The sequence below is a fragment of the Myripristis murdjan genome, chromosome 16 (assembly GCF_902150065.1).
Source record: "Myripristis murdjan chromosome 16, fMyrMur1.1, whole genome shotgun sequence".
NCBI classification, from domain to species: domain Eukaryota; kingdom Metazoa; phylum Chordata; class Actinopteri; order Holocentriformes; family Holocentridae; genus Myripristis; species Myripristis murdjan.
Window position 1 is genome coordinate 29,434,566 of NC_043995.1, and position 14,124 is coordinate 29,448,689.

Consider the following 14,124-nt stretch of genomic DNA (forward strand, 5'->3'; position numbering starts at 1 on the left):
GCCTCGGCCCTTTTGTCCCGTTCCTTCTTTAACCTCACTGAGGAAAAGCAACTGGTTAAAACTGCAGCATTGTGGGGGATCCTTCCCAGGGTGGAGGGGTGTGGATGGGTGGGGGCGGATGGGGGTGGTCTGGGTCTCTTTCTTCTGTAAAAAAAAACAGGGGGCAGGGGAACATTTCAACCCGCCAAAGGTAAAGAAAAGGCTTGTTTTTTTTCCAGAATGGGACTCAGCAGTAGGCGAGCCGCAGCAACAGTGATTATCGGCCTCTCTCTCTCTCTCTCACACACACACATACACACACACACACATACACAGTGAAAGCTGGCAGATGCAACGGCAAATGAACCCCGCACCCACACACATACACACACACACACACAAACACACACACACACCAATGGTTTAGAATTGAGATGAGCTGAGCCAGAAGTACCAGCGGACGCCATGGCAACAAGTGGGCATTACATTACCAGCAGAGAGGGAGAGAGAGAGAGAGAGAGAGAGAGAGAGAGAGAGGCAGGGCGAGGGGACCAACTTGTACTGAAGGTTTATGTGTGTTCTTTATATTTAGAGCAGATTTTATTAACCTGTGACAGATGAAATCCAGGTAAAAAAAAAAAAAAAATGCAAAATGTCAAAAATGCACAGTGATCATTTTGCAGGATAAAGCTGCTTCTGGCGATCCGCAAGATAATTAATTCGGTGCTACGCTATGTGCTCATTACTGTCGTGTTTATGCGCTGTCACCACTTTTTTCCCAGCTTTTCTGTTGATGAAGTTTGAGTTTCTTTAGGTGCTTCTCTTGTTCGTCCTCGTCTATTGACTGTGAACAAGCCAGAAACGTAAAAATGCGTCCCTCCCTGTGCGCTGGAGGATTTTTTTTCTTATTTTCCCAGGAAAGAGTGACCTTCGAAAATTCAAAAGCTCTTGAGAAGCTCCTGTGAATTGTCTTAGGCTGAATCTATTGAATCTGAATCGGTCGTGTTTTATCAGCTGGGGATGGGGAATAACAAAGCTGAGAATTTATTTAGATGAAAAGTTGAGTTTTTGAGGTACTAACAGGCACCAATTTAAAAGTGTCAGCATCTTTCAGCGTTTCAGCTGATGTTTTTATTCAGAGTGACTTACAGGAAGTGCAACAGTATATAAGCAATGTGTCTGTCAGCAGCCCAGCCGAGTTTTAGATGTTGATGGACAGCCTGAGCCGGCGCTGAAATCCTGTATAAATACGGCACCAAAATGAAAGTTGAGACAAAATCCATAACCGCCCACAGGTGATTACTGCACTATTTTGTGAAATAATATCTCTCCAATGCTGGTTCAGTGTGAAATACTATCATTTACTAATGTAAAATAGCTCTGTGCTGCTGAGACTGAATTTGTCAAAATCCTGCATGTCATGTCAAATGTCACTGAGCAGGAAGGAGGTCAAAGGTCTGAGCCACAAAATAATCCACAAAGTTTTCCTGTGACCCCAAAATCACCAGGCGAGGGAGAGGTGTCGAGATGGGAAATGAGAAAAATCAAAGCTGAAAGAGGAGGTGGGAGGCCTTGTCCTTTAACACCTCCAGAACAGAAACTGGCCGACATGAATACGAGATGCAGTGGATGAGTGGATGTGGATGTTAACTCAAAGTGTGAGGACAAACTGCGGCTTTCAATCTGTCTGTTTAATCTGCGGAATACACAGGAGAGCTGAACCAGAAACAAGCCCCACTCCAGGGACCTGTGTGTGTGTGTGTGTGTGTGTCTGTGTGTGTGTGTGTGTGTGTGTGTGTGTGTGTGTGTGTGTGTGTGTGTGTGTGTGTGTGTGCGCGTATATCTGCGTGTGTGTATTCATATTTTTGTCTGTGAGCATTTAGATGTGTGTGTGGGGCGGTCATTCCTCTGGATCCTTCCAATTGCCACTTTCAGACATTTTCACCACATCCACCCCCCCATCCTTTCTTTCTCTCTCTGCATATTTATGTCACACTTCCTCTCTTTCTTCCTTTCTCTTCATCCCCATATCTTTTTCTCTCCCCTTCTTTTCCCATTTTTTTTGTCTGTCACTTTCTCCATCTCCTCTCTCTCTCTCTCTCCATCTCTCTCCCTCCCTCCCTCCCTCTTCATCTGTTGCTGGCGGCTTTTTCATGCACCTTCAGACAGCGCGGGTGTCGTCGCCATGGAAACCCATGCTGATGCTGAGGTCCAAGCAGAAGAGATCCAAACTCGGTGACCCCCCGATTCCTGTGCGTTCACACACATACACACTCTACACATTCTCTCTCTCTCTCTCCCACACACACACACACACACACACACACACACACACACACACACAGCGAGTGCTGGAGGATGGATGGAGCAGATTAGGCGAACCCTATGCAGCATTACTGTCATCTAGTAATAAACCACAGAATGTGAGAGCATTAACTACACCGCCGACTGCACATCGGGTCGCCCCTTACACCCTCCGATCTCTTCAGCCGACCCTAATCCCCTCTCCCACACAGCTGCCCAGCTGTCACTTACAGTTGTCTCACAGCACACACACACACACAAACACACCACTCTACCTCCTGATCACCTTTGACTCACTTAAAGTGCCGCACCATTAATCATAAAGAGAGAGATTTTAGCGGCAGTGTTTATATGAATAGATTATTGACAGGGGCGGTGCTGAGACGTTTCAGTTCATTCATGATGTCCGCTATATGTGATCATGCTGTGAAGTGCAGTGACATGATTTGCCTCTTCAAATCCTCAGGGTTGATAATTGTGATGAATCATAACGAGTATCTAGCAAAAACAGTCAGGAATAATATAGTTTTTCACCATAATTCTGCAGCCCAACTCGATTTGAAGCTGGGTTTTAAGGAGAAAAAAACTGCACTGGATTTGGAGGATAGTGTGAGTAAAGGGTGTGTGGAGGCTGCCGAGGGTGTAAAGGCACTGGAGGAAAAGAAATGGGAAAGAGAGAGAGAGAGAGCATGGCCAGGGTGTGTCAAGATTTTCTCCCTCTCTCTCTCTCTCTCTCTCTCTCTCTCTCTGCCTCTGAGCAGAGCCTGCTGGGACTTTGGAATCATCCGCGGCTCCTGATTGGCTGAGGTTGTGGTGGAATGATGGTGTTAGGATTCTGAGGGGGCCATCGTGATTGGCTGGCACAGGCACACACACTGTAACGCATGATCTAGGCATGCACACACACATGGGAGTGAATGTGTATGTATGTGCAAACAAAAAAAAAAACAAAACTGGTGGTCGGATGCGCTCGCAAACACACGCGGTGGTGAACGCACGCGTGCACGTGCAAACACAAGCGCATGTGCATAATTTGGAGTCACATGCATGCATGTCTACACATAGAGTGATACATCTATGCACACACACACACACACACACAAACACACAGTGTGCCTTACAAAGCCATCTGAGGAAAGGAGGGATTGAAACCAAAAGCAAAAAGAGAGAAGGGGGGCTGGGATTAAGTCTAAATAATGATTCTGGCACCGTCTGCTTTACTAATGAGGCTCTGAGGAATGCTGCCGATCATAAGAGTCCTGTTTGGCTTCTTTTCTGATGGAAATGTAGCCATACATTACCAGTCTCGGGCACAATACCCACTCACCCTCCCTCTGTTTCTGCACCAAGTGAATGAGTGACTGATTTGGTGTGCAGGGCAGGGCAGCAACTTTGGAAAAACTGTGGATGTCCATTACCCAACTGTTAAGAGCAGTTAGAGCCTTCAGTATGATGATGATGATGATGATGATGATGATGGTTAAATAAAGTGGTCATCAAATCCATGAGATCTGTGGTGTTTCTGCTCCGCACTTCTCAGAGATCACCTGTCAATCAAACAGTGTGGGCTGGGCTTGGATTTTCAGTTGATGGAGTTTGAGTTTGTATAGGTGGCGCTCTTTTCTTTTGTCTCTTCAGCCATGGTCGCTACCCATCGCTGCTCACTTTAAATCCCCAGTTCTTTGGATACATCCCCTTAAAATACCTTCTTCTTTCTGTATAACCCAGATCATTACATTGCCATCTTTTGAGCTGCCTGATGTGATATGAAACAGTTTATAGTTTTAGTTTTAACAGTCTCCTTCTAGGAAGCTCTAACGGGCAAAACTTTGATGACGATATGAGGGCATAACCGTCCTGATTCTGTTTCCTTTCCTTCTTTAAGGCTGTTCAGAGAAAGCTGACACACTGAGTCTCTGACCCCAGTGGGAGCTGTGGGGCTATGACACATGCTCGCTGTAACTGGAGCTGCGATGTTGGGGGTCACAGCAGACGGAGCTAGAAATTTACAGCTGGTATCCACTAGAGGGCGCTCCAAGGATGGTAGCTTTGGCATTCTCAGATCGTGCACCATCTATTGAGCCTTTCTGCAAGTGCAGATTTTATGATATGATGCAATATGCAATAAACCCCGTGTCCTCTCCTTCATTTACTTTCTTCTAATCCTCCAAGCAACCTTGTGGTAGGAGACAAGCAATAGCAGAAATAGCAGGAAGAGAGGAAAAGAGCACTAAGAAGGACAAACTGGATGGACCGCCTTCTCGGTGTCACTTCCTGTGCAGCAGAAAATTGTGACAGGAATTAGTCCATTCATCTATCAATCTAATATCTATCTGTTTAGTTAGCTGGCCAACAAACTGTTCTTTGTGTGTCTACATGTCTGAGTTATGTACATCTCCTCGCCTGTGTGTGTCTAACCTGTGTTTTCCTTCAGCGCGAGGTGACCATCGACTTGGAGCTCCGTCTTGCCAAGAACACCAACCCGGACAAGCCCCACTACGACGTCTTTCTCTACCCGGCGGCCAAATCCAAACGTCCTGTCCCCAACGGGCGTCCAGCCAAACGTGCCAATGGCCGGTCCAAAGCCAGGGGCCGAATCCTGCGCTGGGAGGACGACCTGTACCCGCCCTCACCCCCCTGCTCTGTCTGCAGCCCCATCAGTACCCGCTCACTACCCGTCCCCGTGATCGCCAAAGATCAAAGGTCGAGGTCAAGGACTGTCATGCCTCACACACCCTGACCCCTGCTGTCACCTCTCACTGCCCTGAAGTGGTTTATGGGAATCTGTATATATTTACATTATAGGAGTTTAGCTGAGGCTGGTAATCTGACAGACTAAAAGTCACAGGAAACTGCATTTCAATGCCGGTTTTACTTCCATAACAGTGCCGGTCGAACCAGAGCAAACATGGACGGTGACTCAGACGAACTGGTTGCTGCTCCTCATCACACGGCAGAGGAACACCGGCACCTGTCTTGTCCTTTTTAGAAATTCTGGTTTCTTCAAAAGAAACACGACTGATGCAATCATGGCGTCTCAGAAAAGGGAGAGGATTTTTGCAGGTGAACATCCAGAAATGCTCCACTGTGTCGTGATGCCACTTTGAAAGTTGCTAAACTGCAGGAGTTGCATAAAAGTTGGGGTGGGTGCAGGGTTTCAATAATCTATGAGGGCTTTATTAGTCAAAAATGTATGTATGTGTACTGGTATGCCATGAAGAAACCACTAAAATATGTAATTTTTCCAGGAATAAAAATAACCGGATTTGATTAGATTTTTTGAAATCTTGAGATATTTATTAAGTATGTCTATTATAATAAAGTGCATTATATAACATGTTGAAAATTTGTTTTATTGCAAATCCAACAGTAGGTTAGCCTCGGTTCTTGATCAGCAGCAGTTCAACAGGAATCAAACCTGCAGCCTTTCGGTCACCACACAGTCTCTTAGACCAGTCAGCCATCCTGCTGCTGTGCACTGACAGCCTGGGCAGCGGGCACACTGGCACCAACACTCAAGTTTATTTACACATTTACACATTTGTGCCAGCAGCTGCCAGTGTATCTGAGTGGACGGGCAGTTTGCCACATGGCAGGGCAGTGACTGTGCATCGGATTATTCTATATTCTATATTTGTCTTTTCACGCGACACAGTTTCAGCACACTGGCCCACTCTGTGCTATTCAAGTAAACCAGCTCAGCGTTGACTCAGCGGTGCAAAACAACACTATGATACACATGCATTATAGCAATAACATCATACTTTATGAATCCCTGCATGGAAATGTGTCAGCTTTCTTGCCGTTCCCCGCAGGACAATCAGAGCTCAGTTACATGCAGCTGCTTCCAGTTCAGCGACGGTCCGGTCTGTCAAGGGGCCTTCAAGACAACACAGTACATTAGCAATGCAATGTCAAACATGGAATCAGTTGCAGATTTAAGATGCCTAATGCCAAACTCATGGCATTTGCTGTTTTTCTGCCTTTGGCGCTGAGCAGATACTGAGCTGCACACTGCCACCTGCTGATTGGACAAATGATCAGCTGCAAGGTTTTTTATCTGTTTCCTCCTGATCCTCATTCTGATATCAGTATCATTAGTAGTCAATTTCTTGACCCTAGTGGGCTGAGCTCCTTTATTCTGCCTTATTTCAACAGATGTTCTCAAAAAAAATTCCTCAGACAAGTGAAACTGCACTGTTTGTTTGTTTTTTACCTCATTTGAAGAAAAACAAGATGTTAACACTTAATATGAGACTAAATATTGTTAAGATGGAATTTTTTTTGCAGTTTGTAACACTGATAGATGAAGTTGTTTGATTAGCTAATTGATTACTTCCTCATAAACACCTAAAACCTAATCCCATATTAATCCATCATCCTTCATGTTCATATAATTGAAGCAGAGTAGCGTGACGGGCCCAAAACCCAGAGGTGGACGGATTGAAATCATCCTCTGTTGTCAAACCCATAAACATATCATTTCTACTGTTATGTGAGAGTTATTTCCATAACAGGCAAAACAATAATTTCATGTACCAGTTGAAAGACTTTATTGCACCCAAAGATATATGTAGAGAAATCCAGAGACCGATAAACCATCCTGAAGCCACTCTCTAGTTTGTGTCCTTATATCAGAAAAGTCAGGTGACTTACAGAGGCTCCTTCTGTTAAACAATAATTCTCCTTACATGTGTCTCTCATGTTGTAAATTATTAAAATAGAGTGGAGCAGTGGACTTGTTCTGGGCAGAAGCCATCGCCTGTTAAGTTAAATCTCTATTCCATCACACAGTTGATTGATTTAACTTTATCTAAATGGCTCAAACGTTTCTCCGTGTGCAGCTCTCATTGATCTGTGCGAGGTGTTTTAAGCAGAGTGGTACTGAGGGAGCCTGCAGGGCCCCTAAAACACAGATTTATGGATCGAAACCATTGGCGGCAAAGTTTCTGGTCCTTGAAAGCACATCTGCTGGATCTTACCAGTCCAATATATCGGGCAGCTTATTGGCTTTTATATGGGCTAAGCAGTGCTGTCCATTGCAAATATGATGGAGGTTCCTCCCTGACCACAGCTACGTAAAACCTCTGTAAAACCTGCAATGACATTTTATTACATTTTCACATTTTATTCATTCATTTAGTCTTTCAGTGCATTTTTTATTTTTATTTTTTGCAACATATGAGATGTGGATTGAGGTGTCATTGTAGCTCCCAGCTCTGCAATAGAAACCAGAATGAAGCTTTAAATGTTAGTGGAACTTTTTAATAGTTAGTCATGTACAGAACTCCTTATAATATGGAAAAGCACGTCTGACTGGCAGATTAAATGACATTTCTCTCAGGCCGATGCAGCTGCTCCCTTCCACCACCAAGTCCTTATTGTTTTCTTGAAATAAATCACAAGTTTAAGTGAACTTTCCTTTCCACTAACTCCGACTTTCTTGGCACGGCTTGGCAAAGCATCATTCATCTTTTCTCTGTAGAAACACTTGAAGACCATGTGCAGAAAATCACTGTTGATCTGGACGATGTTTGAGGGAGACCGGTGTTGCTTCTCGTTAGCGTTAATCTTCAGGTCTGCAGCAAGCTTGCAATACCTGGTGTGTGAGAGGCCACTAACAGAACTCTCAGACAAATAAGCAACTAACAATCCATCACAACAGCATCAAAAACACATCATAACATCAAATTTCTGATGATTAGCAAAGGGGGTAGCTTCTGAGGTAGTGGCTCTCATATCTACAATGATGCATTTAACTATTCTTGAAAAAAGAATGTCAACTAATGATTATTTAACTGTTATTAAACCTGCACTAATGATATTTAAATTTTCCCATCATCTCTAGAATTGTGGGAATCATCTTTCAGTCATGTTCACCCACTAGCATTGTTTTACCAGCAGGTGGCGGTGTGCGGGAGTCAACAAGGAGGGAAATACCAACAACGAAGTAGTCTCCATGTGGTAACAAAGATCGTTTATTAGTAAAACAGCTCATATAGTAGGAAAAAGGCATAAGCGTACGCGTTACCATAGCGACCAATCCGCTACAAACCTGAAGCACTGTCCTCGTCAAGAAAAAACACACTTAAAAGACATGTTTTATCTGAATGTTTTTTACTATTCCGTTTTATATTATATTTAGATACTTTTTCCAAATAAAACGTGGATAATGTCGATGAAATTTCTGACTGAACAGAGTCGTTGCTGTGACGTTTCGGATATCCGGAAATAGCTACAGAGTGAGACGTCTTCATTTTTTCTATCCTCTTGTGCTAGCATGCTAGCTGACGTTAGCGTAGCAGCAAATCAAACAAGCTATGAAGCTCTAAAGACTTTACTAATCACTGAAATTTAAAGAGTCTGAGAAGAAGCCAAGACTGAAAGTTAGTCCCGTGTGCCTGGTCTTGTTCGGACCTTAGTTTATATGCAGTAGTCGGTGTTGTAGTTAGTAAGGTTAGCTATGTTTACAGAGCTCAACAGTATCCTGAACATCACTCCCGACAACTTCAAACAGGTGACCGCTAGCTTGCTGTTTTGCATTGGACATGTCTTGCAAATTAGATGCACTTATGAAGGTGTCTGTGTTATGTTTCTGATTTTTTTTTTTTTTTTCTGAAAGTGTATGTGAGGTCTTTGTCCTTGTGCCAGCCTCCAAAGCTGTGTAAATGCATGTAAATCCGTGTATCACTGTGTTTCAGGGAGAGTTTGTCTTGATCTCTGACAGACACACCGATGGCTCCTTCCTTATTCACCACTTCCTCTCGTTTTACCTCCGAGGTGAGCTGTTGTGTTTGAATGTGCATTGCCAAAGTCTCTGGAAACGGCTCAGCCAGGTCTGAAACACACATTCTGTCTCCTTTTTTTTTTTTTTTTTTTTTTGCACTCCAGCCCGCTGCAAGGTGTGTTTTCTGGGTCTGGTTCAGTCCTTCAGCCACTACTGTGCAGTCAGCCAGAGACTGGTGAGTCCAGTTCACTGTTGTGTTGTGTTGTTTTTCTCTTTGAGAGCATGGTTACATGTCTTTGCTTACTGTGCACGTGCATTTACTGATCAATTATGGGACCCTTAATTCAAATTAGGCTTTTGGGTACTACCTTCATGACACTGATTAGCTGTCACAACCAAACAAACAAAGGAGGACAATTTTGGTTAAAACTGCAAAATGAAAACCTGCTCACATTGTATTCATGCCTGTGTCTCAGACAACATTTAATGTGTCATGTATTTCAATAGGTTTTATGTATTTGCAGTTTTGTATACCTCAGCCAAACCCTGTCTCAAAGCCACAGCAGTGAGAAATTAAAATATAAAATATTTCTTGACTTAAAGACCACAGTTTGAGGCCCGGTGTTATCACAACCTCCTGTCACCATGTCTGTGGAGGCCCAGATGAAAAATATATATATTTATTAAGCTGTTAAGTGTATTGTATTGTAGTTGGTGAAAGATTGTTGCATTTAATTGTCTGTCATGCGTCTGAATTATATCCCGTTGTTTTTAATCATGCCTCTGTCCTCCCTGCTGCATCCTTTCTTTGTTCTCATTTCTTCACCCAACATTTCTTTCTTGCATGATCATAGTAATATATCAGGGCACTGTGGCTCTGACTCTTACAGTCCTCCTAATTGGTTGCTTTTAATGTTGATGGTCTGTGAACTGAAACTCACTCTGTTGTTGCACTCTGAGTGAGCACTGCCTGAAATACCTAAAGTGTGAACCTAAAAGTGATGTGTTTTCTAACCCTTCACGTGATTGTAATTGTTTATACTTGACTTAACATGGGAGTGTGTCATTTAATGGTTGTATGAAATGAAAAGTGACTTTTTGAGTTGCGAAATAATCGACAATGCAGTCCAGTCAGTCAAATGCTGATTAGCCCACTCAGCTGTTATCCCTGGTTTTAGTGTTTTTCATAGATATGTACATGGTGCATTGTCTGACTTGAGCATGGTGCAAATTGGGAAATTGATCTGAAATTATAATCTCTTTTGTGTGTGTGTGTGTGTGTGTGTGTGTGTGTGTGTGTGTGTGGGTGGTTCTAGGGTGTGAGTCTCGTCCAGGCAAAGGAAAAAGGCCAGCTGATATTTCTAGAGGGACTAAAGGAATCGTTGTCTGTTTTGATTCCAAAGGAACCAAACACAGGAAGTCAAGCCCTGGACTTCCTGAGGTACCGGTGGAGAATCTGATTTATTTTCTATCTATCTATCTATCTAGATAGATACATACCTACATGTGTCTGATTGTCGTCTGATTGTCATTCTTCATTTATTTAGTTATTTTTGTTTAGTGATGAGTTTCATAAGTCACTTTGCCACCACTTTGCTTCTTGTCTTACCTGCACATATCTGTGTATCAGATAGACATGTGCAGGTAAGACAAGAAGCAAAGATAGATGATCTATCTATCTATCTATGCATGTTGCCACTTTGTTTATTATCATGTCATCTCTGTGTTGTCACTGTGCAATGAAACTGCACAACAATAAATAACCCAAATACATCTATATGCTTATATGTTATCTATATGGCTTTCTAGTTCAGAAAGCAAAGACACTGACTGTCTGAAGGTATAACAATTACAAGGAAAGCCTTCATTTACTTATTTTATTTATCCAAGCAGTTCTTCTCTCCTGCTTTTTTAACACTACAATAAAAAGAGCAGAATTCAGAAATCATAGCAGAATCTACAGGTGCCCATGAACTTGTCAAAGTAACAATATCAAAATGTTTTGGTGATATTTGTCTGCACTAAATATGCTGTATCATAGACACATTTCTCCGTTTGACACCTCGTTGCCCTCTCTCCATCTCTTGTCGCTCCTCTGTCCTCAGGGATCCCTCTGCTGGTCTGCGGAGTCTGTACGAGTTTGTCCGGGCCAGTGTGAGCCACACGGGGGGTGTGGAGGGTGTGGAGGGCGTGGAGGGAGGGGTGGAGGAGTGGGGACCCCCGGTGCTGCTGGTGGACGACCTCAGTGTGCTGCTGAGCCTTGGCGTGAGCGTTGGAGCCGCGCTGGACTTCAGCCACTACTGCCGAGCCACCGTCTGCTCCCAGCTGCAGGTGGGAGTTCATCTGTTGGCTGTAACTCTGTCAACACAGATTTGGATTGGAACTGTTTATAGCTGCAGTATACAACTTCTTTCACATCAAAATACCAAAAAAAGAAATAGAATGTCTTGTATGTTATTAGACAGTATCTCTCTGTGACCTTGTGTGTGCATGTGAGATTGAGATGTTTGGGGTTATGGACAATCTGACGTGGGTATGGTCATCACTAAGCTGGATTTGGACTATCACAGTGAGGCTGGTAGACATGGTGCAGGGAAGTCACAGCAACATAAGCAACTAAGGAAACAGCAGTGGTAAATATGTGGCAGACAAGCCACGCTCCAAATAAAAAACAGCAGGAGTACTACCTTTTTTTCCTGTTGTTGTTACTGTGACCAGAAGCAACTATAAGTCACTCTTTTGGTTGCTTGGTTCCAAAAATGTCAAAAACCAATGATGAACATGTACAGCTGCAGAATACAGTGATACTGATACGTTTCTCAGTCTGCCACGCTGATGTTTTAGCTTATTTGATGGGGCAGCAGGCTTTGATGCAGGAGTCCCAGGCTGGAAAATTACACTTTTGTTTTTGACACCACACACACATTTGTCAAGATACCGGCCTGTTTTAGCTGCTTATTTCCCTGTTAAAATTACAGCACATTAGAGAATTACATCAGATAATAATCATTCAGATGGCAGAGTTCTCTTGTCCTGGGTGTAATTGTAAATTGCTGCAGTTCAAGGCCCCTGTAAAATTAAAAATTACAACTCAAAACTAATTCTGTTCAGCAGTGCTCATGTCTCTCTTTTGGTCACTCTTTCACTTGCTTTAGTTTCCCTCTACATGTGCAGCTTTACACAGCAAAAAACACATTGATATGTATATGTAGCACATTTACAATTAAGTACTAAGATGCTGTATGTCCTGTAATGTGGGCAATAAAAAATTATTATTGATATTTTTGACTATAATTTGATCAAACTGAATCTCCTCATTGGTGGAGTCCCTTTAAACTTTGTTCCTCCTTTTTCTGATCTATATGTGACGTGTTAAACCAACCTATACAAGCTAAAAGAGGTTAATCTGAGTGCCTCTCATGTTGTAACCGTGACTTTGTCTTGACTACAGGGCAGCATGGTGATGCTGGTGCGCTGTGAGGCGGAGGAAGAAGAGGATGACGGCGATGAGGAAGGCCCAGAGAGGCTGCTGAAGGGCCTGACGCACCAGTGCAGCCTCACACTGCAGGTTCAGGGTCTGCCCACCGGCTACTGCAGGGACATCCATGGACAGGTGTGTGTGACTTGGATCCCTAGTACATATATTTTCCACTTATCCATACAAACACCTATTGTCCAGGTAATACAAGTGTGTATGTCTTGATCAAACTGGCTTATCAAGAGTGTAAAAAGGGACACAGTAAATGGTAATGCACATGATATAAGAACAATGAAAGGTACAGTGCAGGACAAATGATGATACTCAAATTCTGCAAGTAAAACCAATGCACATTAGGGCTGTATTTATTTTTCGTGTTGATTATTGTATGCATTATTATTTTGATTATTTAGATTGAGACAAATTCTCATGGGAAGTAAGCAAAAGTCTACAGATTGTTTCTTTAGTCTGTCCAAAAAAAGCAAAACAAACAAAAGTATTTTTATAATATATTTATATCATTCATTTTATAATGATATGAATAGAGAAAAGTAAAACAATCATAGCATCCTATAGATCAGGGGTGTCAAACTCGTGCCATGGAGGGCCAAGAGGCTGCAGGTTTTCATTCCAACCAACAACTCCACCAGGTGATTTCACTGATTAGTAATCAGTGAAATCACCTGGTATGGAATGAAAACCTGCAGCCTCTTGGCCCTCCATGGCACGAGTTTGACACCCCTGCTATAGATCTTAGTGAAGCTGTAGTGAGTAAATGTTTAGTATTTTTACTTGATAAATGCTTGAACCGATTAACTGGATATTGAAATTATAATCACATAATTTTCTGTCTCATTCATATATTTGTGTGTGTGTATTGGTTTGCAGGTGGAAGTGTGTTGGAGGAACAGGCACGGCAATGGACAGCAGATGCAGAAGAAACTCTTCCAGTACAAGGTCCATGATAAAAGCGCCTCCTTCTTCGCCCGTGGGACATCCAGCGCTGTCCTCTAGCCAGCAGCTTCCTTGGTTGCCCTTTCTGCCCGCAGCTGAACCCTCGGGGCCGGACGCTGACTTGTTTCACCAGTGCCCGTAACGGATTGTTCACTCCAGCTGCTTTCAGTGTTGTATAAGACAGACATGGTCGTGTAATACTGTCGGACGTACAGGTGATGGTTGGTTACCTGCCAGAGAGCAACACTCAACTCCAGTTGGTGGACACTGCGATCCCGTCTGCTGAAAACGGGGCTACAGAAAATGTCCTGTTACTGTCAGTATTTGGTTGCCTGCATTATTAGTGTTTGCTTGTCAGCAGCTTGCTCTTAATGCAAATTGTCCCATTTGTCACACTTGTGGAACACAACAGGAGCCGTTTTTCACATATTGAGATGGAAATAAACTGACTGATAATTAATACTGCACCAGTGGTTCTCAAATGGGGGTATGTCTAGCCCTAGGGGTACATAGGAGTGCTGCAGTGGGTACATGAGATTTTTTTTTTTTAAATGGTTATATAAAAGAATATCACTCATGCATAATTCCTAAAATAATAAGCCTACACTGTAATAAGTTCAGTGTAAGTTTGATAAACCACATTTTATATTCAGTATTGCCTTCCGGGTTTCCCGAAGTTGTC

General features: G+C 43.0%; 1 protein-coding gene across 1 annotated transcript; it reads left to right on the forward strand.

Moving 5' to 3' along the window:
* The first annotated feature begins 8,544 nt into the window (after positions 1-8,544).
* Positions 8,545-13,902, forward strand: elp6 (elongator acetyltransferase complex subunit 6). The gene is made up of 7 exons (XM_030071557.1): positions 8,545-8,800; positions 8,985-9,063; positions 9,175-9,245; positions 10,327-10,451; positions 11,116-11,341; positions 12,462-12,623; positions 13,377-13,902. The coding sequence occupies exons 1-7, from the start codon at positions 8,747-8,749 to the stop codon at positions 13,500-13,502; spliced, it is 843 nt and encodes a 280-aa protein (XP_029927417.1). The 5' UTR covers positions 8,545-8,746; the 3' UTR covers positions 13,503-13,902.
* Positions 13,903-14,124: the final 222 nt, after the last annotated feature.

What these genes read in the sequence shown, in the direction of transcription:
- elp6 (XM_030071557.1), top strand. Translation starts at nt 8,747, where the DNA reads ATGTTTACAGAGCTCAACAGTATCCTGAACATCACTCCCGACAACTTC. An exon ending in CTCCCGACAACTTCAAACAG is followed by an intron (nt 8,801 to 8,984) that starts GTGACCGCTAGC and finishes ACTGTGTTTCAG; the next exon opens with GGAGAGTTTGTCTTGATCTC. An exon ending in CCGTCTGCTCCCAGCTGCAG is followed by an intron (nt 11,342 to 12,461) that starts GTGGGAGTTCAT and finishes TCTTGACTACAG; the next exon opens with GGCAGCATGGTGATGCTGGT.